Here is a 23,193-nt window from a genome sequence, read left to right as displayed (position 1 = left end):
TTGTCAAAAATTACAAAGCTAAGGTTCCGAGCATAAGCACCATTCAGTACCTTTGTGGCCCAGGACACATTTCACAATTCTTGTTTCTTTCAAAAGTCATATTTTATTCAATTACTCGTTGGGAACATGTTGTTCTAAGTCATGAATCTAGAGCATAAGTGGAAAAACTCCTCCTCAAACCTCACTTATATTCATATTTCCCTTAAGATATTTGCCAACTTGATTGCTCAAACAACAACAACAACAACAACAACAACAACAACAAACCCCCACCAAAAAACCCAAAACCAAAAAACCGTCACATAATAGAATTAGAATTTTTGTTGTTGTTGATAAATTATTAATCATTTTAACTTACCCTGAATAATTTGGCCAACACTGTCTAATCATGCTCCTTGTTAAAGACTGTTAGCCGAAAGAATTAAAGTGACATAGTGGAAAGAGTACGAGTTTGAGGATGAACAGCTTTCGGTTTGAATCTTAGTCTGCACTGACTAGTTCTGTGACACCAAATTGCTTCTTTTCTCTATGCCCTTTTTTCTTCATTCTGAAAATAGTAATAAAACTGTCTATCCTATGAGCTTGATATGTATAACAAAAATATATATAAAATTTTAAGCACATAATAAACATTATTATGTATAACAACTTATATCTAGAATGATGGCAAAATGTAGGTGACTGTATTTCCCATTTTGGATGGTTTTTAGTGGTTGGGACAAGGGAAATATAGAGAAAATGGAAGAGGAACCACATGGGTTCTCTACTTTTCCCACAGGTCAGAGAAGTTGTTGGGTGTGAACATATCTGTTGGTGGGAAGATCAGCAAAACAGGAATTCTGCATCAAGGGGAAGTTGAGATGGAAAGAAAGTTTTAGATGAATAGTTACTAAGTGCCAGGGGCTTCATCTATGTTAATCCTCAGAACAAAACTAACATGCAGGTATTAATTTCTTTGAGATTCAAAAAGGTCAACTAACTTGCCTAAGATCACACAGTGAGTCACAGTGAAGATTTTCTAACTTATAAATATTATGGACTTTGTACAACCAGTCTCTACACACAACTCTGCCTTCCAAAATATTTGTAACAGGTCGAGCAAGAGACAAACCATAACTTTACTTCCCACATTATCATAGATGACTTGTAAAACCCACTTTTTAATGCTTTCCTGGGCTTGTAGGATATCATGGAAATCTTCAAGTCTTCCCCACTCCCCCTACACACATGCATGTACCCTCTGACTCCCCTCACACAATCACAGTGAGCTAAAGCTAGATTAAGGATGAATGAGAAGCTAACAAAGAACAAATGGGAACAAAAAGGAAATTCCCCAAGTTCAAATGCTTATAGCAGAAGAACCTTGAGGATCCTAACTCATAAACAATCTGCGAAGTGGAGAGTCTGCATCTAAGGCCCCTGTCACAAATCTTATAGAGACTAAAGTAGCTTTAGATGAAAAAAATCCCCCGCTTCCTAATGGAAACAATCACCAATATTCTTAAGGAAAAAGCATGCCCTCTGTAGATCCTCTATGCAACTGAAAATTAAGATCTTTAAAAATTGAGCTCACAAAGTTCACCTAATAGTACACAAGAAAACAAACTCCAGGAATGAAAGTCAACAGAAAGAGAAAATAACAAATTAGATCAACAAGGACTTTGGATATTTAAATGATCAAATCCAGACTATAAAATAACAAAGAGTTTAAAGTATAAAGGAATATAACCAAAGACACTGAAGTTGAGAACAGGCTGACAATGAGCAAAGGGGAGAGGGGAGGGAATTTCAGGGGAAAAGGGGAAGTGTTTGTAGGAACAAGTATAAAGGACACATGGACAAAAACAAAGGGGAGTGTGGAAATGGGAGGGAGGTGGGGAGGTCTGGGGGGATTGGACTGAGATGGGGGTAAAAGGCAGAAAACTGTACTTGAACAACAATTAAAATAAAAAATAAATTAAAAAATAAATAAAATAAAATATATTTTTAAAAAAGGAATATAAGATGGAATCACAAAAATAAGTAAGCAGCAAGAAACTAAGAGTGACAAGTTAAATATGAAAATGAATTCAATGAAAATTTGCATTTTCAGCTCCAGTTGTATTTGCTACTTTTTCATGCCCATGTTTTCCAATAAATCATTGAAAATATTTATAACTGTTTTTAACCCCCCTTTTCTTCTCATTTCATCATCTCTGTCATTTCTGCATCTGTTTCTATTGATTAATTATTTTCCTTGTAATGGGTCACATTTTCTTTTTTGCATGTTCATTAAATTTTTATTGGATTCCAGGCCTTGTAAATATTATATTATTAGGTGTTTAGATTGTAATTTCTTTAGAAGGTGTTTAATTTAGTTTTGACAGGCAGTTAAATAATTTGGATATCACAGTGATCTTTTCAGAGTTTTATTTTAAACTTTTTTAGGGTGGGTCTTAGTGTAGCCTTTACTCCAGGGTTAATTTAGCCCTTTATTAAGGGACCTTTACTAATTACCCAAGTGTTTAATATCTTGTCACTCTGGCTGTGTGGACCCCAAAACTCTCCCAACCTTGTGTTATCTGTGGGAACTCTTCAGCCTACAGCTCCTTGGTTGTGCATATGCAGCTCACCAACAGAATCAAGGGGACTCCTCTCCCAATTCTGGATGTTTTCTCTGAATCCCACTCTTCTCTGCAAATTGTGCTACCTCCACTTCTCTGAACTTTAGTATCTGTCTCCTCAACTCAGTGAGACCACTGTATTCTGCTGCGTTCCCTTTCCCTGTGCAGTGGCCTGGATAATACCTACTGATATAAAGTAGGTATGATTTTGGGGCTTGCATCATTAGTTTTTCTTCCCTCCTGAACTATACTGCCTGGTGCACGTTGAATGGAATCACCTCTTTCATACGTTTTGCCCAGTTTTCTAGTTAACCACTGCAGAAAGGGAAATTCAGTACTAGTTACTATGATGTGGCCAGAAACAAAAGTAATCCTTGGAAGTTACATTTATCTACTAACACATAAGAAGGCATAAATCTTAGGTTTTAATCTTTATGAGCTGGGATTTATTTTGCATGTGCAAGCACTATCCTTTATATTTGGCACATTATAATCTTAAATTATTTTGATATTTTAATAACAGTATGGAAAGTCACTCTTGGGAATGATGAATACTGTAAAGACTATTACTTATGCTCTTACTGGGGTATCCCATTAACTTCTAAGTTGTTACCTTGCATTTATCCACTGAAGGATCTAATATTTAAATGTCTGGGCCTTGATTCCATTCCATTACCACCTGAAAGTCTCAAGGCTCCACATACTTGGGGTAAGGGTGAGAGGCTTAGGCAAAATAAGTAAAGGGGATTAACTTCCAGTTATAAAATAAATAAGTCAAAGGGATATAAGAAACAATATAGAGAATATAGTCAATAATATTATAGTAAGTTTGTATGGCAATCAAAAGTAACTGGCTTAATTGTGGTAATTCACTATGTTGTACACCTGACACTAATATAATATTGCAAGTTAATTATACTTCAATGAAAAGGCTTCCAAGACTCAACAAACTTAATTATCTTGATACCATCAGATATACCATCACCTTTCAATAACGGGCTCTCCTTCTCTATTCCACTATTCAAGGTCATTTGCAAACCAGATCCTTAGGTATCATCCTAAATTATTCCTTTTCAGTCATACCTCACATGTAAAGCAAAAAATCAAACTCTTATTAATTCTACCTTCTAGCTGTTATAATATCCTTACTATAATGTCTCCTCTGTCATCCCCATGACTACCACTCAAGTTTCAGTATTTCTTGCATGGAGCAGTGCAACAGTATAATAGATGTTCTTCTCTGTATTGGGCCTTAATTCCTTTTGTTCTATCTTCTATAGCTCCATCAAAAAGATCTTGTAATATACAATTTGGTCATTTCTCCCTATCTTAAATCCCTTTAATAAGGCCATATCACTTATGAGATAAAAGTAAAACATGGCAGTAAAAGTCCTTCATGATTTGGTTTTATCTCTTGCCATTCTTTCCTTAACATTAGGCTCCGAATTTTATAAAAAACTACTCTTTGTATATAATGGGTCTTTGACAAGGCTTCTACTTCTGCCTAGAATACCTTCACCCAAATTTTCTTTTTCTTTTTTCATTTGTTGATAGCTCTGTAAATTTTCATTTTTATTTATTTATTTTTAAATATATTTTATTGATTATGCTATTACAGTTGTCCCACCTCCTCTGCTTTATTCCCCTCTGCCCTGCAACCCCTGTCCCACCCGCATTCTCCCCCTTTAGTTCATGTCCATGGGTCATACATATAACTTCTTTGGCTTCTACATTTCCTATACTATTTTTACCCTCCCCCTGTCTATTTTCTACCTACCATTTATGCTACTTGTTCTCTGTACCTTTTCCCCCTTCTCTCCCCCTCCCTCTCCCCCACTGATAACCTTCCATGTAATCGCCATTTCTCTGATTCTGTTCCTGTTCTAGCTGTTTGCTTAATTCGTTTTTGGTTTATTTTTTTTTTTAGGTGCAGTTGCTCATAGCTGTGAGTTTGTTGTCATTTTACTGTCCATATTTTTTATGTTCTTTTTCTTAGATAACTCCCTTTAACATTTCATATAATAAGGGCTTGGTGACGATGAACTCCTTTAACTTCACCTTATCTGGGCAGTATTTTATCTGCCCTTCCATTCTAAATGATAACTTTGCTGGATAGAGTAATCTTGGATGTAGGTCCTTGCCTTTCCTGACTTCAAATACTTCTTTCCAGCCCCTTCTTGCCTGGGAGGTTTCTTTTGAGAAATCAGCTGATAGCCTAATGGCAACTCCTTTGTAGGTAACTGTCCTTTTCTCTTATGCTTTTAAGATTCTCTCCTTATCTTTCATCTTGGGTAATGTAATTACAATGTGCCATGGTGTGCTCCTCCTTGCATCCAACTTCTTTGGGACTCTCTGAGCTTCCTACACTTCCTAGAACTCTATTTCATTTGCCAGATTGGGGAAATTCTCCTTCATTATGTTTTCAAATAAGTTTTCAATTTCTTGCTCTTCCTCTTCTCCTGCTGGAACCCTGTAATTTGGATGTTGGAACAAGTAAAGTTGTCCCTGAGGTTCCTAAGCCACTCCTCATTTTTTTTGAATTCTTGTTTCTTCATTCTGTTCTGATTGAATATTTATTTCTTCTTTCTGGTCCAAAGTGTTGATTTGAGTCCCATTTTCCTCCCCTTCACTGTCGGTTCCCTGAACATTTTCTTTATTTCACTTTTCATAGCCTTCACTTTTTCCTGTATTTTACAACCATACTCAGCCATTTCTGTGAGCCTCCTGATTACCAGTGTTTTGAACTGTGCAGTTGTTAGGTTGGCTATCTCTTCATTGCTTAGTTGTATTTTTTTCTGGAGCTTTGATCTGTTCTTTCATTTGAACCAAAAAAATTTTTTTGGTCTCTGTGCAGTTATTAAGGGGCAGAGCCTTAGGTATTTACCAGGGCAGGGCAACCCACTTGGCTGAGTTATGAAACTATGTGAAGGAGGGGTCTGAGCGAGAACAATGCCACTTGCTTAGCTCTCGGTCACCTTTCAGTCACTTCCTCTGCTACCCACAAGCAAATTGGGCCCTTTTGGTGCTGATTCCAGGAGGGTGGTCTTGTGTATGTTTTAGGGCCTTGTGGGTCTCTCCAATGAACTCTTCTTTGAGGCCGTGAATTTCTCCTGCCCCCTCAACCCCCACAGATTTTTTTTGGACAGAGGTTTTGAGGCTGTATTTCCCTGCATTGGGACCCTGGGTTGCACAGTTTGTCTGGCTCCCCAGTTGTCCCTCCTGGTTTATCTGCATGCAAAGGTGGGACTGCCTGCTCTGCCAGCTGATGCTTCACCCAGTCCACCAGCCACTGCCTCACCCTCCCCTGGTCCTCCAGCTGCCACCTTGCCACAAGTTGTCTCCTCCCTGGCTTCCCCATCTCCACCCTTCATACTGGTCTGGATGAATGTTTCTTTTTTAACTCTTTGGTTGTCGGACTTTCATACAGTTCGATTTTCTGGCAGCTCTGGTTATTTTTTGTTTTTAAATTTGTTGTTGTCCTTCTTTTGGTTGTGCGAGGAGGCAAAATGTATCTACCTATGCCTCCGTCTTGGCCAGAAGTCCCAGTTTTCCAAATAACAAATCCCTCTTATATTTTAACACGTATCTCAAATATTATTTTTCACACTAAGTATTCTATGGTTCCTGAATCCTGCAGATATTGACTCACTTATGTCTTGTACACTCTTCTATTAGTCTACCTGCTTACTTCATTGCATAATCATTTGTTATTTATGGGTATGTATTTTTATGTTTTTACCGTATTTTGCACCTTTGAAGGCAGAGACTGTCTTAGTCATCTTTTCATCTGTTATGCCAATCATGGGATCTAGAATCTGGCAAATTCTCAACAAATATTTTTAAGTAAATGGGTGAAGTGAAAAAAGTGAACCTTGGCAATTATATGTCACCTAGATTGGCATATATTTTCCTTTTTCTTGAACAGAGGCAATGTCTGTCACTACATTGTTAGAAGGTAAAGATGTAGACAGGATCAGGAAGTCTAGACTCTAGTTATGTGAGGCTTGAGGAGTTGCCTAATAGTACGTGTTCTTCTGCACCTGGTAGTCCAAAAGGTGGGAAGGCCTGTGCTCTCCCTTATTGTATAGTTTCAGATAAGTTATACTTTTAAAAAATTGAAAATTACTTTCATAAAATATAAAACAAACATGTTAAAGATATTATTCAACTCACTAACTAATGAAGGAATTAGTTCAAAGAAGGATCTGAATAGATATATATGCAGTAAGAAATGCCAAAATGTACCTTCTAATGTTAAAACGCATTAATACCTTATAGACCAATAAAACGTAATGTTTGAGGTTGTCTCTTCTACCAGAAGGTAATCAATTGTATCTCCCATGGATAACATTTGTTATTTTAATAATTAAAAAATTTTTTCACTAGAGTTAACATAGAATATTATATTAGTTTCAGATGTATAACATAGTGATTAGACATTTGTCTTCTAACGTACAGAGTGATCACTCAATAGACCTAGTACTCATCTGATACCATACATAATTATTCCTTATGCTGCTCTTTATATCCCATGACTATTCTGTAACTCCTTTCTGGCAACCATCAATATATTTTCTATATGCTTGTTCTCTATTCTGCTTGTTTTTTTTATAGATTCCACACATAAGTTATATTATCTGAATTTGTCTTTTCTGTTTGATTTATTTCACTTAGCATAATACCCTCTAGGTTCATCCATGTTATTTCAGATAGCAAGATTTCATTCTTTTTTTATATCTGAGTCATGTTTTGTTGTATATATGCACCACTTCTTTATCGACTCATCTATTCATGAACACTTAGGGGTAAATAATCCTGCACTGAACATACGGGTACATATGTCTTTTCAATTTAATGTTTTGGGTTTCTTCAAATAAATACCCAGAAGTGTAACTGCTGTGTTTTTCTTTGTCTCTTGTTACAGCTGTTGTTTTGAAGTCTGTTTTGATACAAGTATTGCTATCACAGCTTTTTGTGCACTTGTTTCCACTTTTATGAAATACTTTTTCTATCCCTTTACTTTCAGTGTGTGTGTCTTTTCATCTAAAGTTAGTCTCTTCTGAACAACATATAAAAGGGTCTTATTTACTTATCCATTCAGCCACCATATATGTTGTGATTGGAGCATTTAATTCATTTGCATTTAAGAATTGTTGATAGGAATGTATTTATTGCTATTAGGTTCATGCTTTTCATCAGTGAATATTTTGTGCCAATCCCTTCTTACCTGCAGAGTTTCTGTTGAGAAATTAGCTGACGGTTTTATGGGAGCTTTCCTGTAGTAACTGACTGCTTTTCTCTTGTGCTTTTAAGATTCTCTTTTTGTCTTTAACCTTTGGCATTTTAATTATGTTGTGTCTTGGTGTTGGCCTCTTTGGGTATGGGACTTTCTGTACTTCTCGGACTTGTATGTCTATTTCCTTTACCAGGTTATAAAAGTTATCTATCATTATTTTTACATTCAATTTCTTGCTTTCTCTGTTGTCCTTTCAGTGCCCCAATGATGTAAAATGTTGGTGTGCCTGAAGTTGTCCTACAGGCTTCTTAAACTATCCTCAATTTTTGTTTTGCATTCTCTTTATTTTTGCTGTTCTGACTGGTTGTTTTCTGCTTCCTACTTTCCCAAATAATTAATTTAATCTTCTGCTTCATTTACTCTACTGTTGATCCCCTGTAATATATTCTTCATTTCTTTCGGTGTATTCTTCATTTCTGACTGGTTCTTTTTAATGTTTTCTAGCTCCATTTTTATGTTTCCCATTGTTTGTTGAAGTTTTCACTTAGGTCATTGAGCATCCCTGTAACCAATGTTTTGAACTCTGCATCTGGTAGATGTTTCCATTTTGCTTTGTTCTTTTTATAGAGTTTTGTTCTGTTCTTTCATTTGGGATATGTTTCTTTGTCTTATTTTTGGGTGTCTCCCTATGTTTATTTCTATGTGTAAGGTAGAGCTGGTACAACTGCCTCCCTTGGTAGAGTGGCTTTATCTAGTAGGTGTCCTGTAGGGCCCAGTGACACAGCCTCTCCACATATCCCCGAGGTACAACTTGTGGGCTGTGTGCATCCTCCTTTTGTAGTTGAGCCTTGATTGCTGTTGGTAGGTCAATGGAAGGGATTTATCCTTAGGTCAATTGGCTTTGAAGACTGGATATTAGAGAGGAGCTGCTGTGCATGGGCTAACTCCATGGAGCTCTTCTGATGAGTCTGCCTTTGAGTGTGTACACTGCTGGAGATGATTGAGTGGTGATCCAGTGTTGTCTGAAGCTGAGAACCCTGTGCTTTTGCACTGGGGCTTCCTAGGAGGTACAGGCCAACATCAGCTGCCACTTGTGCCCTGCCAAGGGCCACCCAGCATGAGCTACAAAGAAATCTGCAGATGGCTACTACTTGTGTTCTGCTTAGAGGTGACCAGGAGAGACCAAGCTGCAAATTGAGGTTGGCTGTCACTACTGTCAGCCTGGGGCCACCTACCAAGATGTACAGGGCACACAGAGGCCAGATGCTGCTTATTTGGGGGTTTTGAACCTTTGAAAGATTTTAGAAAAAAGTGTAGTGTGAGCTGACAGGCTGTTTGTATGGAATAGCCACTGGATATGGCTTGGGTGGGTTTGAAAGTTGGGTGGGATCTCAGAGGATCATCAGGGCAGGGCAAACAGTGTTAGTGAGGTTGATGGAGACTCAGATAATGCGTTGCCTGCCAGCTTTGTTGGGGAAGATTCAGCAAGGGAACAATGATTTCTGCCAGCACTTCTGTCTGGGAGAAAGCTGCCTCTCCAGCCCCCATCCTGAATCCGTACAATTCAGTTCCTTCCTATATGTCCCTGATGCACCTCTTGAGTTGCTGCCCCAACACTGGTGCTCACAGTGAGTGAATCCAAGTAAGCACATGCTTGGACCCTTTAAGAGAGAAAACCATCCACCCTACTCAGCAACAATTTTCACAGCCAGCAGTTATAAGGACTTCTCTTTCCAGTACAGGAACCCTGGGTTATGGCCCTATTGTGGGCCAGTGCCCCTTGCTCTTCAGGGAAGACTCTCAAAGCTAAGCTATCCCTCCTGATTTTTAACTTCCACAGATGGATGTTAGACCAGCCTGTTCTGCATATCAGCTGCTCCTACCACATGTGGCTTCTTCTTTATATCCTTAGTTATAGGACTTCTGTTCAGCCAGATTTCAGGCAGTTCTCAGTAATGGTTGTTCTGAAGTTTACTTGTAATTTTGATGTGGTTGTTGGAAGTTCAGAGTACTGCATTTTCCTACACCACCGTCTTGACTGGAAGCAAGATAACATGTATTTGCATTGCTATAGAAAATACCATTTGCTTTATTATTGGTTTTCTATTATTTGTATCTTTACAGAGTTATATAATAGATTGGTTGATGAATAGTCAAAGGTGTGAGAGAGGGTATGTGGTAAAACAGCTGCAGTCCACTCTGGCTGGTGTGGTTCAGTGGATGGAGTACAGGCCTGCAAACCAAAGGGTCTCTGGTTCAATTCCCAGTCAGGGCACATGCCTAGGTTGGGGGTCAGGTCTCCGATGAGGGGTGCATAAGAAGCAACTACACATTGATGTTTCTCTCTCTCTCTTTCTCCTTCCCTTTCCCTCTGTCTAAAAATAAATAAATAAAATATTTCAAAATATATTAAAAGAGCTGCAATCTATACAAACTACAGAAATTGTCAACAAGGAAGTAAGACCATCCCACACTGGATTCATGCCTTAAAATGACAGAGACCAGCTTTATCCAACATAAGGACTAATTTCACCTAACAGTAACCCTTAGTTTTATACACTCATTTTAATATATTAGCATGCTAAACAACATACCCCTCACAGCCATGGTCAGAATCACAAAGCCCAAATAAGGACACAAAATAGCAGAGGGAGCTCTTCCAAGCAATGTCTACCTCTTTCCTGGGAAGATCCTAAATATTCCTTCCCCTTGCTGAATACCATATACCCTCAATTAAATCAACCCCAGTAAAGGAATCAAATTCTGCTAAAGGGGAGCTGCTCTGTCTGCAGAGTAACCCACTCTCTGTCTTACTGCTTCACTAATAAACTCATGTTTACTTTAAACTCTATGTTAGCCCATGTTTGAATTCTTCCTTGTGGGAAGCTAAGAATCCACAGTGTGTCTGGGACCCTTAGGGCCCCCAACCCCCAGAACACCTGCATCAGGTTTAGATTCTCATAAAATTAGCTTCTCTCCAGATGATCTATCAGGCAATGTCCCACACTCCATTGTAAAGATACCTGTAATTTCCAAGTCTTGGACATTTTTTTCCTGACATCAATAAGATATCACTACTACCTCTTCCACTGCAAAATGGTATTCCCGTCTGGGCACACAAAAAAGTCTTATGACAATGTTAAACACCTTTTTCTTGAAAGGTCAACTAAAAGTACAAATAGCATGGCATGTCAGGAGTTTTTACTTTATTTGATTTTTTTTTACTTTATTAATTTGAAAGGCAGAATTTTGTAGTGGTTAATAACACAAATTCTAGAATCAAAGTGCCTGGCTTTGAATTGCAGGTTATGTGATCTTGGGCAAATTAAGTCACCTCTCAGTGCCTCCATTCCTCCTTTGAAAAATATGGATGTCAGTATTTACCTCATAATTTAATGACGAGGTGATTATTTACTAATAAATAATCATTTATTATTATTATTATTATTTTAATTTAAGGATTGTTTTCTGTATGTGTGCAGAACTTAGAACAGTGTCTGACATAGATTTAACATTATAAATATTTGTTAAAAATTTTTACAATGTAACACAAATAAATGGAGGTAAAAAGAGAAAGTGTACACTTTTAAATCTTTAAAGGCATTTTTCATGAACACTCATGAAACTGAGAGGGGTGTACACTGGGCCTTTACTCCAATATAGCCATTGTTCAAGAGGAACTGCTTAGTCCTGAATGACCTAAGGCCAAAGACATCTCAACCCAGATACCATTAAGTTTTCTTTCCAGGCTAAAGAAACTGTGCAAAGTTTTTTCTTTTGAAGGAAGTCCAGCATTTAGTTTCCTGTAGGGAAACAACATTTCCTCTAAAGATAACTTGACCCTACTCCTTGTAAAGACAACTCTAGGATTATTATCCTGAAGAAACACATAGTACTTGAGAATGGATCTAAGCTATGAAGGACAGAGAGCTCCATCTCTAAATAGGTTCTTTTTGATCCTCATATTTTTCCTGATCTCAGTTCATTCTACCAGCCAAAAACAATCATCTGAGCCAAAATGAACTTGATCTTTTCCTGGACCTTGAGTACATCAATCAGCAATGGTCTGCAAATAAATTGAAAATGGTAAGTATTCCATAAATCTGTGAGACATTAGAGGAAGTTTTCATATATGTACAATCCAGAAGATAGGGAGAATGTGTGTGAAAGTAGTGGAGAAAATTGATAAAAGGCAGGCCGACCTACCGGCATGATGTTCTCACAATATATCACTAATCACTTTTTTTCTACAAAAAAATCTATGAGATGGGTACCACTAATATTTTCTCCTAAATTTAATGAATCTTGGATTTAATTTCTTGCCAAGGTCACATAGCAATTACTGGCCCATATTGTGAGACTTGATCTGCAATGGAAATTTTACCAAAATGAGAAGTTCTTATTTCATCCTTTCTTCTCTTCAGGTTTGTGGTCATACATTATAGGTCATCCTGTAGCCATATGCAGCCTGGAGAAGTTTTCTGGACTTGAGACTAAGTATTCACGTGGCTTTAAACAAGTAGCCAAAGCAAATACAGCTTTCTTTTTTTTCCATGTTGCCATATTTCTATTCACCCTTTAGTATAATCACAGAGACTAGTTTTATTTAGGGGTAGGTCCAGAATTATTTTCAAGTACACTTTCCATTTTTCAAGAAAAATTCTTAAAAACCAAATACTTTCTTTAAATACTTTTATTGAACAACATAAATATATATACTTTATGCAAAATATTAGAAAAGTCCACATTGTCAACAGAATATTACATTATCACCATAATTATTTAATTTATATCTTACATTATTGTCATTTTAAGTTCTAAGTTTAATTATATCTTACATTATTGTCATTTTTAGTTCTATTTAAGTTCTAAAATATTCTAACTTTACTCCAATTAAAATAATACACTTGTGGAAACATTTAATGGTCAAAGAAATTAATCATTTCTTAATTTTGGTTAAGCCAGAGAAATAATTATAATCTCTCAGTATAAGAATGTTAAGGACAAAGATATGCTCTTGCCCACTGAAGATGTCTATTTTCAAACTTAATAGCAGAGTCAAGTAAAAATTGACAATGAGGATTTTTCAATAATAAAATCTTATGTGTTTTGTATAATAATTTACCAATATGATCATTTATCTATGTTCTACAGATTTTATCTTATTTTATGATATATGTCATGATTTAATGGTACACTGGGCATGTAACAAGTATGCAATACTGATTAAACTGAAGTGAATTGACAAACACCCATAATTACACCATTCCTAACAATGAAAGTCAATGTTGCTTCTCTGCCTTTTGGTGACACGATGGAGTAGGACATTGTATTCAAGTACATTAGATCCTTGATAGAAATAGTAGTGCCCTAAAAAAAAATGAATAGTTTAATAGTTCTCTGCTTGTATTTCTTTGAAAAAGATAACATAGATTTGTGTTTTTATAGATTATCTAGATTAGACAAGGTTTGATTCAAGTATGTAAATACTTGGTCCCATGGCCCCCAGATGTCTGCCTACTTCCAATCATTTCACTATTAAATATCTTCATTAATTTTATTACAAAAGTTGTTAACATGAAAATGTGTTTTGAAAAGTTACACTCCAAGTGGAGAGCTCAGTTGAATTCAGGTAGGGCACACAGAATTCTTGATGGAGGAAGCGAAAAGAACATAGGGGTGGAAAGAAAAAATAAAATATCTTGGCCCACTCAACAATTTTGCTGAGGGTCACCTTGCCTAAAGACATTCACAAACACAAACTCAAATGAGCTCAAGCTTCTCTCATCCCACCCACAACCCCAGTCCATGAGAACCCATAAAGTGTGAAAGGAGCTAAAAGGAAGGTAAATAATACAGGTACAAAAAAAATATGAATGATAGCGTTTTAAAGGGGGATTTCAAGTATCTTTACTAATCTACTAATCTACTTACCATTATAAAAGAACACGGCATCAATTTTAGGCTTAATTCCTAGAAAGTGTGTGGTAATCAATTTGGGATAACCAGGATCCATGAGTTGTCTCATCTCATCATACCTGAATAAACAAACAAACAAACAAAACAAACAAATAAATATATACAATCAGCAGGAACTCCATCAGAAATAGATCTCATGACATAAACTTGACATTTCATGACATGAACAACAAAAACCACCTATTCCTCTCCTGAAAGACTCTTACTAAGAAAGGCTTAAACTACAATGAAACCCAAGGACCTAAACAGTTTACTGATATATTTCAAGTCCCACTAGGACTCTAATCTGAGGCTTCCTGACTTCCAGTCAAGCACTTTCCTAACCCCTCCACTATGCTTCCACCAGTTCCCAGTACTGCTTTATAGAGCCTGGTTGTCTAATTTCCTGTCAGTAAAGACCTTGCAGGGTCAGATATCCCTCAGAGGATGGTCTCCTCATTTTGTCTTCTTGAGTCCAATGGTTATGGAAGGGAATCTGAAACTCTGTAGACCCCCTAAACTGGCTCTAAAGACCAGGTCTCACACACCTCTACCACTATTGTCCAATGTGTTTCCACTGTTATTAATACCATGACATTTTATTTAAAGTATTCTTTTTAAAACACATTGTGTGTTATTTGGTAGATCAGAACCCAAAAGTCCAGAGAAGGAAAATTAGATTGACAAGAACTATTCCAGTCCTATGGTCTCTTAATCACTTTCCCAGAAAGGTCAAGGATGTTTGGGAATTTGCATAGCAAACCATCTTCTGGAAAAATCATTGCCTATTTCAAAAATCTTAGAGGTCAAATTAGTAACCATTAAAGCTCACCTCCAATACTGATGATCCACAAAGAAGAAGGTCTTATAGATATATGGGTTAAAAACAGCTGCATCAATTTTTTTCACAAAGTCAGGAAAGCCCAAAGAATGTATACTCTTGGGATAGCCTGATTGTAGTTTTAAATTGCTGATTAACCAGTACTTATCATCTATAAACACAAAAAAGATACATTGCAATCATATAGAAAGAGTAATAGAAATATGTACTGACTTATTACAAACCTCAATCTTTTTCCACAGTTCCAAAATGTATTGTTCTTTGTTCTTGAACATGGCCCACCACCTATAGTTCTGTATTTTTCTCCACAAGTATTATGATCTATATTTTACAAATTTTTCCTGAAAGTTTTATGTATTATCTAAGTATTCGATCTCTTTTAGGTAATAGTTCAGAGTACAATTAATACAACTTGAAGTCCTTTTTGGTCTTCATTTATAAAAAGTAGTGTTTCCTTAATTTGTTCTCTTCCTTGAAGTAGACTAAATAGCAAAACTAAAAATTGGAATTACCTTTAAAAAGAAAAACTTTTTTTCTAGCACCGATTTCATAAGCAGCTTGAATACCAGATGGTAAGGTTGGCCATAAAGAAGAAATTAAATTAACATTGCTCTTTGGACTCTTAGGAAGCTTCGACCAGAAGAACCTGACATGTAAAACATTAAATACATGTTTAAAATAGTTGTAGACTCAGGAATCATTATGAAAGGTGAGTGGAAAGGACCTATGAAATGATTTAATGTTTCTTCCCATTATCTTCATATGCTGTTCCATGGATGTCTGAGTAGGAATACCACAAGAAAAGAATGTTAATCATTTTGCTTTGATAACAGCAATGGTATTAACAGGCAAACTGCTACATGGAAATAACCTGGATCTTGGAATCAAGGGATCTAGGTTGTAGTCTGGTCCCCAAATCCATTCATTAGTTTTGTAATCTAAAGAAAGTCACTTATCCTCAAGTGTCTCAGTTTTTGAGTTTTAAAAATGAAGGATATTTGTCCTATCAAATATTAATCTTCTATACTGCCCCATACCACCAATATCTGCTTCAGTCTGTGTTGTAAGACAGAAACCATAAATCATCCTGGAATTCCCTTACCTCTAATCAAGAATCAAATTCTTTAAATAGGTACCCTGTCACAGCTTTGGTTCCAGACACTATTTTTAAACATGATTAAAATTGTCTGGCTTCTCTGTTTCCTGTCTTATCTTTCCCCAACCCAGATTCCTACTGCAAACCCATTATTTAATGCCAGGTTTCTAGTTAAAACATAAATATAATCATACCACTGCCTTGCTTCAAAATCTTCAAGATCTTTCCACTGCCTACAGAATCAAGTCCAAGTCCCTACTAATAATTTTCATCTACTTAATTTTTCATCATTTTCTATTATTCTCCAACAATGACAACAACAACAACAACAAAAAAAAACACCTTAGGACAGAACCTTTGCACTTGGTCAGGTATAAAAATGATCCTACCTGTCTTTAAAGAAAAAGATTTTATTTTCCACTGTAGTGATAGCATCAAATCTCATGTTAGGATCACAGGGAGCTGATTCTGTATTGTTAGGATTTGGTGAGGGTTTGTCCTTTTCTGGACCTCCTGAAAAAAACATTTTAAGAAGCATTAGAAAGAAACATACACTTTAGATCATAAGATGAAGAATCCTACCTTTTGCAACAGCATGGATGAAACTGGAGAGCATTGTGCTAAGTGAAATAAGCCAGGCAGTGAAAGACAAATACCATATGATCTCACCTGTAAGTGGAACCTAATCAACAAAACAAATAAGCAAGCAAAATAGAACCAGAGACATGGAAATAAAGAGCAAACTGACAGTGCACAGAGGGGAGGGAGGAGGGAGCTAACAGGGGGAAGAAGGGGAAGGGTCAAGGAAAGTGTATAAAGGACCTATGGACAAAGACAATGGAGTGGAAGGGGATTGAATGTGGGAGGTGAGGGTGAGGAGGATGGAGGAGACTAATGGGGGGGAAATGGGGACAAATGTTGTAATTGAACAACAATTTCAAAACATTTAATTTTCTTTGCAACATTATGGAGGAAAAAAATCTATTCACTCTGGCTTTTTTGTTCCAGCTAAATTATTTTTCTGTGTGCCTTCTCTAATTGAAAATGTTATGTTAAATAGAAAGAACAGATTTGAAGCCAGAAAGCTTAGTTCTGCCTCTGGCTCTGGCATTAACATACTAGGTAACTGGTGCTCATCTGTAAAAATGAATATAATATCTGTGTTATCTACCTCATAGAATTTTCATAGGGCTCAAAAGCAAATATAGATATTAAGGTTTTATTCAAATGCAGATATAATAAAACTATTAATACATAAGAGTGAGTATGTTTATGAGGCAAAATGGTAAATAAATTCAACTTACCATAGAGAGACTGAATGCCACGTATATCATCAGGAGAGAGATGAAATGAGTTGAGATCAACATAACTGTAGGTGGGAAACATTATGGCCTTTCGATCTTTGGAATGGTCAAGACCCAAGGAATGGCCAAACTCATGAACAGCAACTAGGAACAAGTTGGTGCCTAAGAGGAAACCAACCAGAAAGGAAAAAGAGCAATGACATATAATGGCATTTAGAAAACAATAACACAATTTAAATATAACACAATGAAAAAAGAAACATTTGGGAATCCTTCACTTGTTTCTCTTCCTTGCACAAGGTTTTCCATCCTTGGCACTATTGACACTATAGGCCAGTTGTTTGTTATAGTTGTTTAGAAATCTCTGGTTTACCATTAAATAAGTAGCAAATCCTTCTTCAGTTTTTACAACCAAACTGTTTCCCTACATTGTCTAATGTCCCCTTGGGAACAAAATTGCCTCTGGTTAAGGACCAATGCACTATCACAAAAATGAAATATATTACATTGTGAAAATTTCTAGAATAACTTATAACTGTGTTCAATGGTTCTCATTTCCTCTAAATCATTCCTTCATTCTGCTTTCAGTTTTGATTAGTCTCAAGCGAATATATTAAAAAGTCTTTCATAACCATTTTACTAACCCAAATAAAAGGTCATATTAATTTTCAAGTACTATGAGTCACTGAGAAATATACCACATTATGTCTAATCCTTATACAACTGATAGGAAGCCACCATACTCTCTATTTAAGAGGAGGACACAGTATCAGCAAGATTAATTGACTAAATTAAGAGATGACCCAAGAACCTAAGATTCAAATCCAAATTTCTTGTCTCTAAAGCTCATCATTTTTCTACACATGATTCGAAATGAAGTAAGAGACTATGCTTATAAATTAGGCACATGTACACTGCTAAATTATAGTCATGCCCGTTCATTTATTCTTTATGCCCTAGAAGATGCACCTTTGTAGGTAAGAAAGAGGGGTGTGTCCTTTCTGTCAAGTTTTTCAAATCCAAGAAGACTTGATTAACCCCTTACTGTTAGTTTTTAATCTGTGTTCTAGTCTGATACATTTATTTTTGCCTTTCATTTTCTCTGGCAAAACTGCATCTCAGAACTGTCTTGCCCAGGATCACATCCCACGTAGCCTCAGAGCCTGGATTTGAAGTACTCTCCAGCACCCAAGTGTGAACATAGAATCTACACTTCTCTCCTGGGGGTGTCTAGGAACATTTCTCGTAACACAGGGGTTTCGTAACTAACTCAGAAATACTTTAACTTCTCTCAAATAATGAAAAAGAAATAGACTTTGGCATTCTTTTCACTCTGCATAGTACAGGGAAGAGTAAACAAAGCCTTTTATATTTTGGCCTAAACCTAAATGTATCTTATTCCCAGTTCATATAATACTTTGTATAAAAGACAAGCACTGGTCCTTATCTTAAAATAATGAATATCTGTCTGTGTTCTGTTTTGCTTGATTGCATACTCTTCCAGGACAGGACTGGGTCCTTTTCATCTCTGTAGCCAAATACCTGCATTGCATCAGCTAAACTGCAATAGAAATTTAACAACCATTGAACTAATTGCTTATTAACTTAATGTGTCAAAAATTATGTTGATAATGAGCACTTTAAGTTAGAATTTTTATAAATAATTTAACTTTTTGAAAATATATAATCAAAACAATTAAAAATAAGGCAATGTGGACAGGTAGAAAGTACACACTGCACCAAGATAAAAACTAGAAAATGCATGTTCTGACCCCAGCTTTTCCACAAGTTAGCCACTAACTTTCCCTTGATCTTAATTTCCTTTAACTGTAAAAAACTATATTAAATGATTTTTCCAGGGTCCTTTAGAATTCCAAAATATTTTAGCTTACTAGCACAAGTCTCCCACATCAGATGAAATTATTATAAAACTCAAATTCCCTTGCATAAAATTTAGGCAAATTTAATATGTCTAGCTGAGAATTTTCAGCTCAGTAAAAACCTAATCCTACATCATTTGTCTTTTGACAATGTAAAACTGCTTTTATCACTCAAGAATTCTGTAAGTTTTAGACCACGTGTCAGACTAAAACAATTAGTCTTTCCGATCTATAAAATATTGCTATCTAATGTCAATAATTATCAGCCGGAGAAAGGGGGATGCTGAATAAAACACATTTTTGATGACTTTCTTTCCATTTACTTTCCACCTGAGTCAGTTATATAATTTAGGATTTCCAGTGGAGAGATTAAGAAGGCTTCTGATATGATAGTTTCAACTTTCCAATGGAGAGTGGTTCCTCCAAACAGAGACTAATTATCCCTATCTTCCAACTCTTTGATAGGAATGGTGACTTACAGCCACTCTGTAAATACATACAAGATATCATCCAATGATCAGTTGGGCATTCTGAAATTGTTGTCCCAGAACAAGTGACTGCAAGAACATATAACATTGTGTATCTCTACAAGGATCTCTAAATTCTCTATAGCATCATCTTTCTGTGTTACTATAAATCTAAGAAACTATCACTGTATAATGGATCATGAAGATGACCACACTATTTTAGGATTGTTAGCAAAATTAGCATCTGTGTTGTCTTGAGCTTATGGGTTGCATTGTCAAAACTGATCACTTAACAACTTTTACTTTTATGTACTGTAGTTCTTAAGGTTCTTGAGTTTATGTTAACCAACTAGCTCATCCTCAGATTCTAAGAACAGATCGTTAAAATAATCTAGTCTAATACCCTCAATTTATAGAGTGTAAAATTGAGACAAAGTGTTGCTTTTTATTTAGTGGCTAAATTATAATCAAAACAAGTTTTTTTAATCCTATAATTCTTTCTCAGAAGGTAGCCTTTCAAAATGATTTAACAAAATGATGCAATTTAGAATTTATTAGGGTTTTGTGTGTGTGTGTGTGTGTGTGTGTGTGTTTTGTTTGTTTGTTTGTTTGCCTACCTCTGTAGTTTTTAGTCCAGAGTTCAGCCTCATCAAAATGTGCATCTCCTCCAATACCAGGTCCAGGTCCATAAGCATGAGCTACAATTCCACCTCTGCCATCAAAAGGACTGAAGTCTCCATGAGCTTGTTAAAAAGAGAAGAAAATCAGTCCTTCTATATGTGCTATAGGTCATGCCAAATGATACAGATGAAGTAAGTCCAAGTTCTCTACCTCCAAATACAAAACGTATCATAATGTCAGCCTCGCCTGTGTTAACCCTTCTGAATTTCAGGGGGGTCACATTACTCCATACTTGAAAAGCTTTCTGGATGGTATAGTCAACATCCTCACGCTTCATGTCAGGAGTGTAATTATTGATCCTTTATCAGCCAAAAGAAAAAAGAGAAAAATATATGGAAATCATGTGTTAATTTTGTCTTATTATGATACTCATTTCAGCTAGCAGCATTAGAGAATGAATCATTTCATAAATTAATTGTCTGGATAAAAGGAAAAATAACAACTTTTTACACTACAGACATTTTTCCTTGGACAGCTTCCTCCTCAAACAGGATCTAATTTGATTCATTCTTATTTATGATTTATAGGTCACCATTATGAGAGATTTACATTCATAGAAGCTTAAGACTTTTGCCCCTTCTCCAAAACTTCTGTATTTCTTCATCTTGACTATTCTATAAAACTTTCTCCTGTGTCTTATTTACTGTAGATTTAACTTCATTCTCCTTTCATTTACAGCCTTCTTAGTCTGGTCTGGACTGGCAAGTCAAACAATCCCTGGATGAAGTATCCCCTTCCAGAGAGAATGAACTTCAGCAGAGGGATAGTGTTAACAGTTGAGGAAGGCTTCTTATCTGCTACCAGATTTAGGGCTATATCTAAATGGTTCAGGTTTCTAGAAGTCAGACCTATGAGAAAATAGAAAAATACATGGCTATGATGTCACCTGTAAGTGATAGAATGTTTCTTCCATACTGGCCTCCCTGGCATTGTCCTGAAGTGATGAATGTCAGGTATTCCACATCGAGGTCTGTGCATCATGTCCAGAGTCGATTTGTCCAGTTGCCCAGTCACATTTAACCCCAGGAACTGCTGCATTTCCTGAATTTTTTTCTCCATGAAGTTTGTATTGACTTTCATTTTTGTCATTGGAATTATATCAAGGCTGAAGCTGTAAAACCGTGTCAAGTAATCCTGGAAAAAATACATTTAGTTTTTACATTATTATACATCTAAAGGTTTCTGTTGGAGCTCTACATATGTGACTCAACTGCACACTGATGTTTTTGAACCAGGTATCATACAATTATAATGAAAAAATTAAAAATATTCTGTGCTGTCAAAGACGTGTCATAAACTATTAGCAAGATTGATTTCTGGAAGTCCACTGAAAACACCTTTATGTCTTTACTCCTTTAAACTTGTTTCTACTTTTTAGAACTTATTTGTGTATCTAGCACATCATGGCATTCATTAAGCCTCAAAATCTTTATTGTTGGGATGCATAAACTATTAATTTAAGTTGAGAAAAAATTCCTTGCTTAAAAATAGGAAGCCTTCAATACAATGGGCAACTATGACAAATTCAAAGTTGAAACAGTCTTAGAAAATGGGAAATCATCTGAACTCATATAAAAAATTGAAAAGTTATATTTTAAAAACTGTTCATAATAAAATATCTGAGATAGTGAAAGTAAAGAATATTCTTCAATTATCATGGCAGACTTAAGTGGCTAAATTAATTACAACATTATTTCAGTTTCAGATTATTATTATTTTTTAAAGATTTTATTTATTTATTTTTAAAGAGGGAAGGGAAGGAGAAGGAGAGAGAGAGAGAAACATCAGTGTGTGGTTGCTGGGGGTCATGGCCTGCAGCCCTGACATGTGCCCTGACTGGGAATGGAACCTGCGACACTTTGGTTCGCAGCCCATGCTCAATCCACTGAGCTATGCCAGCCAGGGCTTCAGTTTCAGATTATTAAACAGCATTAAATGGTTAATGTGAAATACCAGAACACCAATTATTTTGAACTAACACTACATGGCCTAAGCTTTTTAGTAGAAGGGACAAATTCACCCACCAATTTTATAATGCTCCTTTGAAACCAATACATCTTTATTACATTCCTCTTTGGCAAACAAAAATTCAGTGCTAAAATCAAATAGCCTGCTAAACCAGTTTTCAAATAGTACTTCTCAAAATAATACTGGTCATGCAATAAATCTTAAGACAGAAATCAATCTAGATAAATACTATAGCATTAATACTTACATTAACAAATTTCTCATTGTGTTCTTCAGAGCTTATCAAAGAAATAGCTCCAGGAGCAGCAATGGCCTGCAGGACCAATATCAATAGAAAAAACTTCATTCTAAACTTCTCCTGAATGACTTAATGTAAGTCACTCTGTTCCTTTTCAGAACAAGTTCCTTGAATGTCACTCTTTATATAGTCCCTAGGCCAGCCTCTGTGAATATGAAATCCTTTGAGTGACTCATAGTTGATATCATCTTCTTTTGATGTGTCTCAAAACCCACAAACACAAGCATGACCTTATTCTAAGACCAACAACATGTCAGTTAGCATCTACCCCATGGAAGGGTCAATTAGCAATGAAGTCATCATTCACTCCAACAAGTTACATTTCTTTAAATAAAATAAGCCCCTATTTCTACCCACCCTAAAACATAAGCCATCATACAAGAAATATTGAACACCTAAAACATATAAATAACTAAAAAATAAACTTTTAGAAAGTGTAGTACCTGAAATTCTCTGTAACACTTTATGTTCATTATAGACTTTCATAAGAAACTAAATTTCAAAGGTTAGATCAATAAAATTATTTTGCTAGAATAAAGGAATATTTTCCAAGCTGAATCTAACTTCCTAGAGAACTCTGATGTAGATATTACATGTTTATCAAGGAAAAGCTCACAACATCATGATGCTTTGATGTTCATTCCATGAGTTGTATGGGCTTAGATCCTGTTTCTATAAGTTCTGATCTTTAGCCATCAGAGTGGAAGCCCAGTCCCAACTGAGTAGCTGAGTAGAGAGATTTAAGAAGCAAATGTCCCTGGAGGAAATTGTCTGGAGGTGGGAGCATGAAGATCAACACTTCAACTTTGGGAGATAGAAAAATTTGCCTCTGGAACCTCTCTACCTCGCTATCAGCTCAAC

At 36.1% G+C, this 23,193-nt stretch overlaps 1 protein-coding gene across 1 annotated transcript; it reads right to left on the bottom strand.

Moving 5' to 3' along the window:
- Positions 1 to 12,517: 12,517 nt before the first annotated feature.
- Positions 12,518 to 22,422, bottom strand: MMP12 (matrix metallopeptidase 12). The gene is made up of 10 exons (XM_045818095.1): positions 22,282 to 22,422; positions 20,953 to 21,200; positions 20,217 to 20,365; positions 20,003 to 20,128; positions 17,039 to 17,200; positions 16,124 to 16,247; positions 15,151 to 15,284; positions 14,630 to 14,789; positions 13,774 to 13,877; positions 12,518 to 13,209 (listed from the first exon to the last, which is right to left on the bottom strand). The coding sequence occupies exons 1-10, from the start codon at positions 22,378 to 22,380 to the stop codon at positions 13,109 to 13,111; spliced, it is 1,407 nt and encodes a 468-aa protein (XP_045674051.1). The 5' UTR covers positions 22,381 to 22,422; the 3' UTR covers positions 12,518 to 13,108.
- Positions 22,423 to 23,193: the final 771 nt, after the last annotated feature.

The sequence above is a fragment of the Phyllostomus hastatus genome, unplaced genomic scaffold (assembly GCF_019186645.2).
Source record: "Phyllostomus hastatus isolate PE091 unplaced genomic scaffold, TTU_PhHast_1.1 phas_scaffold_317, whole genome shotgun sequence".
NCBI lineage: Eukaryota > Metazoa > Chordata > Mammalia > Chiroptera > Phyllostomidae > Phyllostomus > Phyllostomus hastatus.
This window is presented reverse-complemented; position numbering and strand designations above follow the sequence as displayed.

Excerpts from the sequence above, each read along its gene's own strand:
- MMP12 (XM_045818095.1), bottom strand. The coding sequence starts at position 22,380 with ATGAAGTTTTTTCTATTGATATTGGTCCTGCAGGCCATTGCTGCTCCT. Across the intron at positions 16,248-17,038 it reads TGGCATTCAGTCTCTCTATG|GAGGTCCAGAAAAGGACAAA; the intron begins GTAAGTTGAATT and ends TGTTTTTTTCAG. Across the intron at positions 13,210-13,773 it reads TGCCGTGTTCTTTTATAATG|GGCACTACTATTTCTATCAA; the intron begins GTAAGTAGATTA and ends ATTTTTTTTTAG.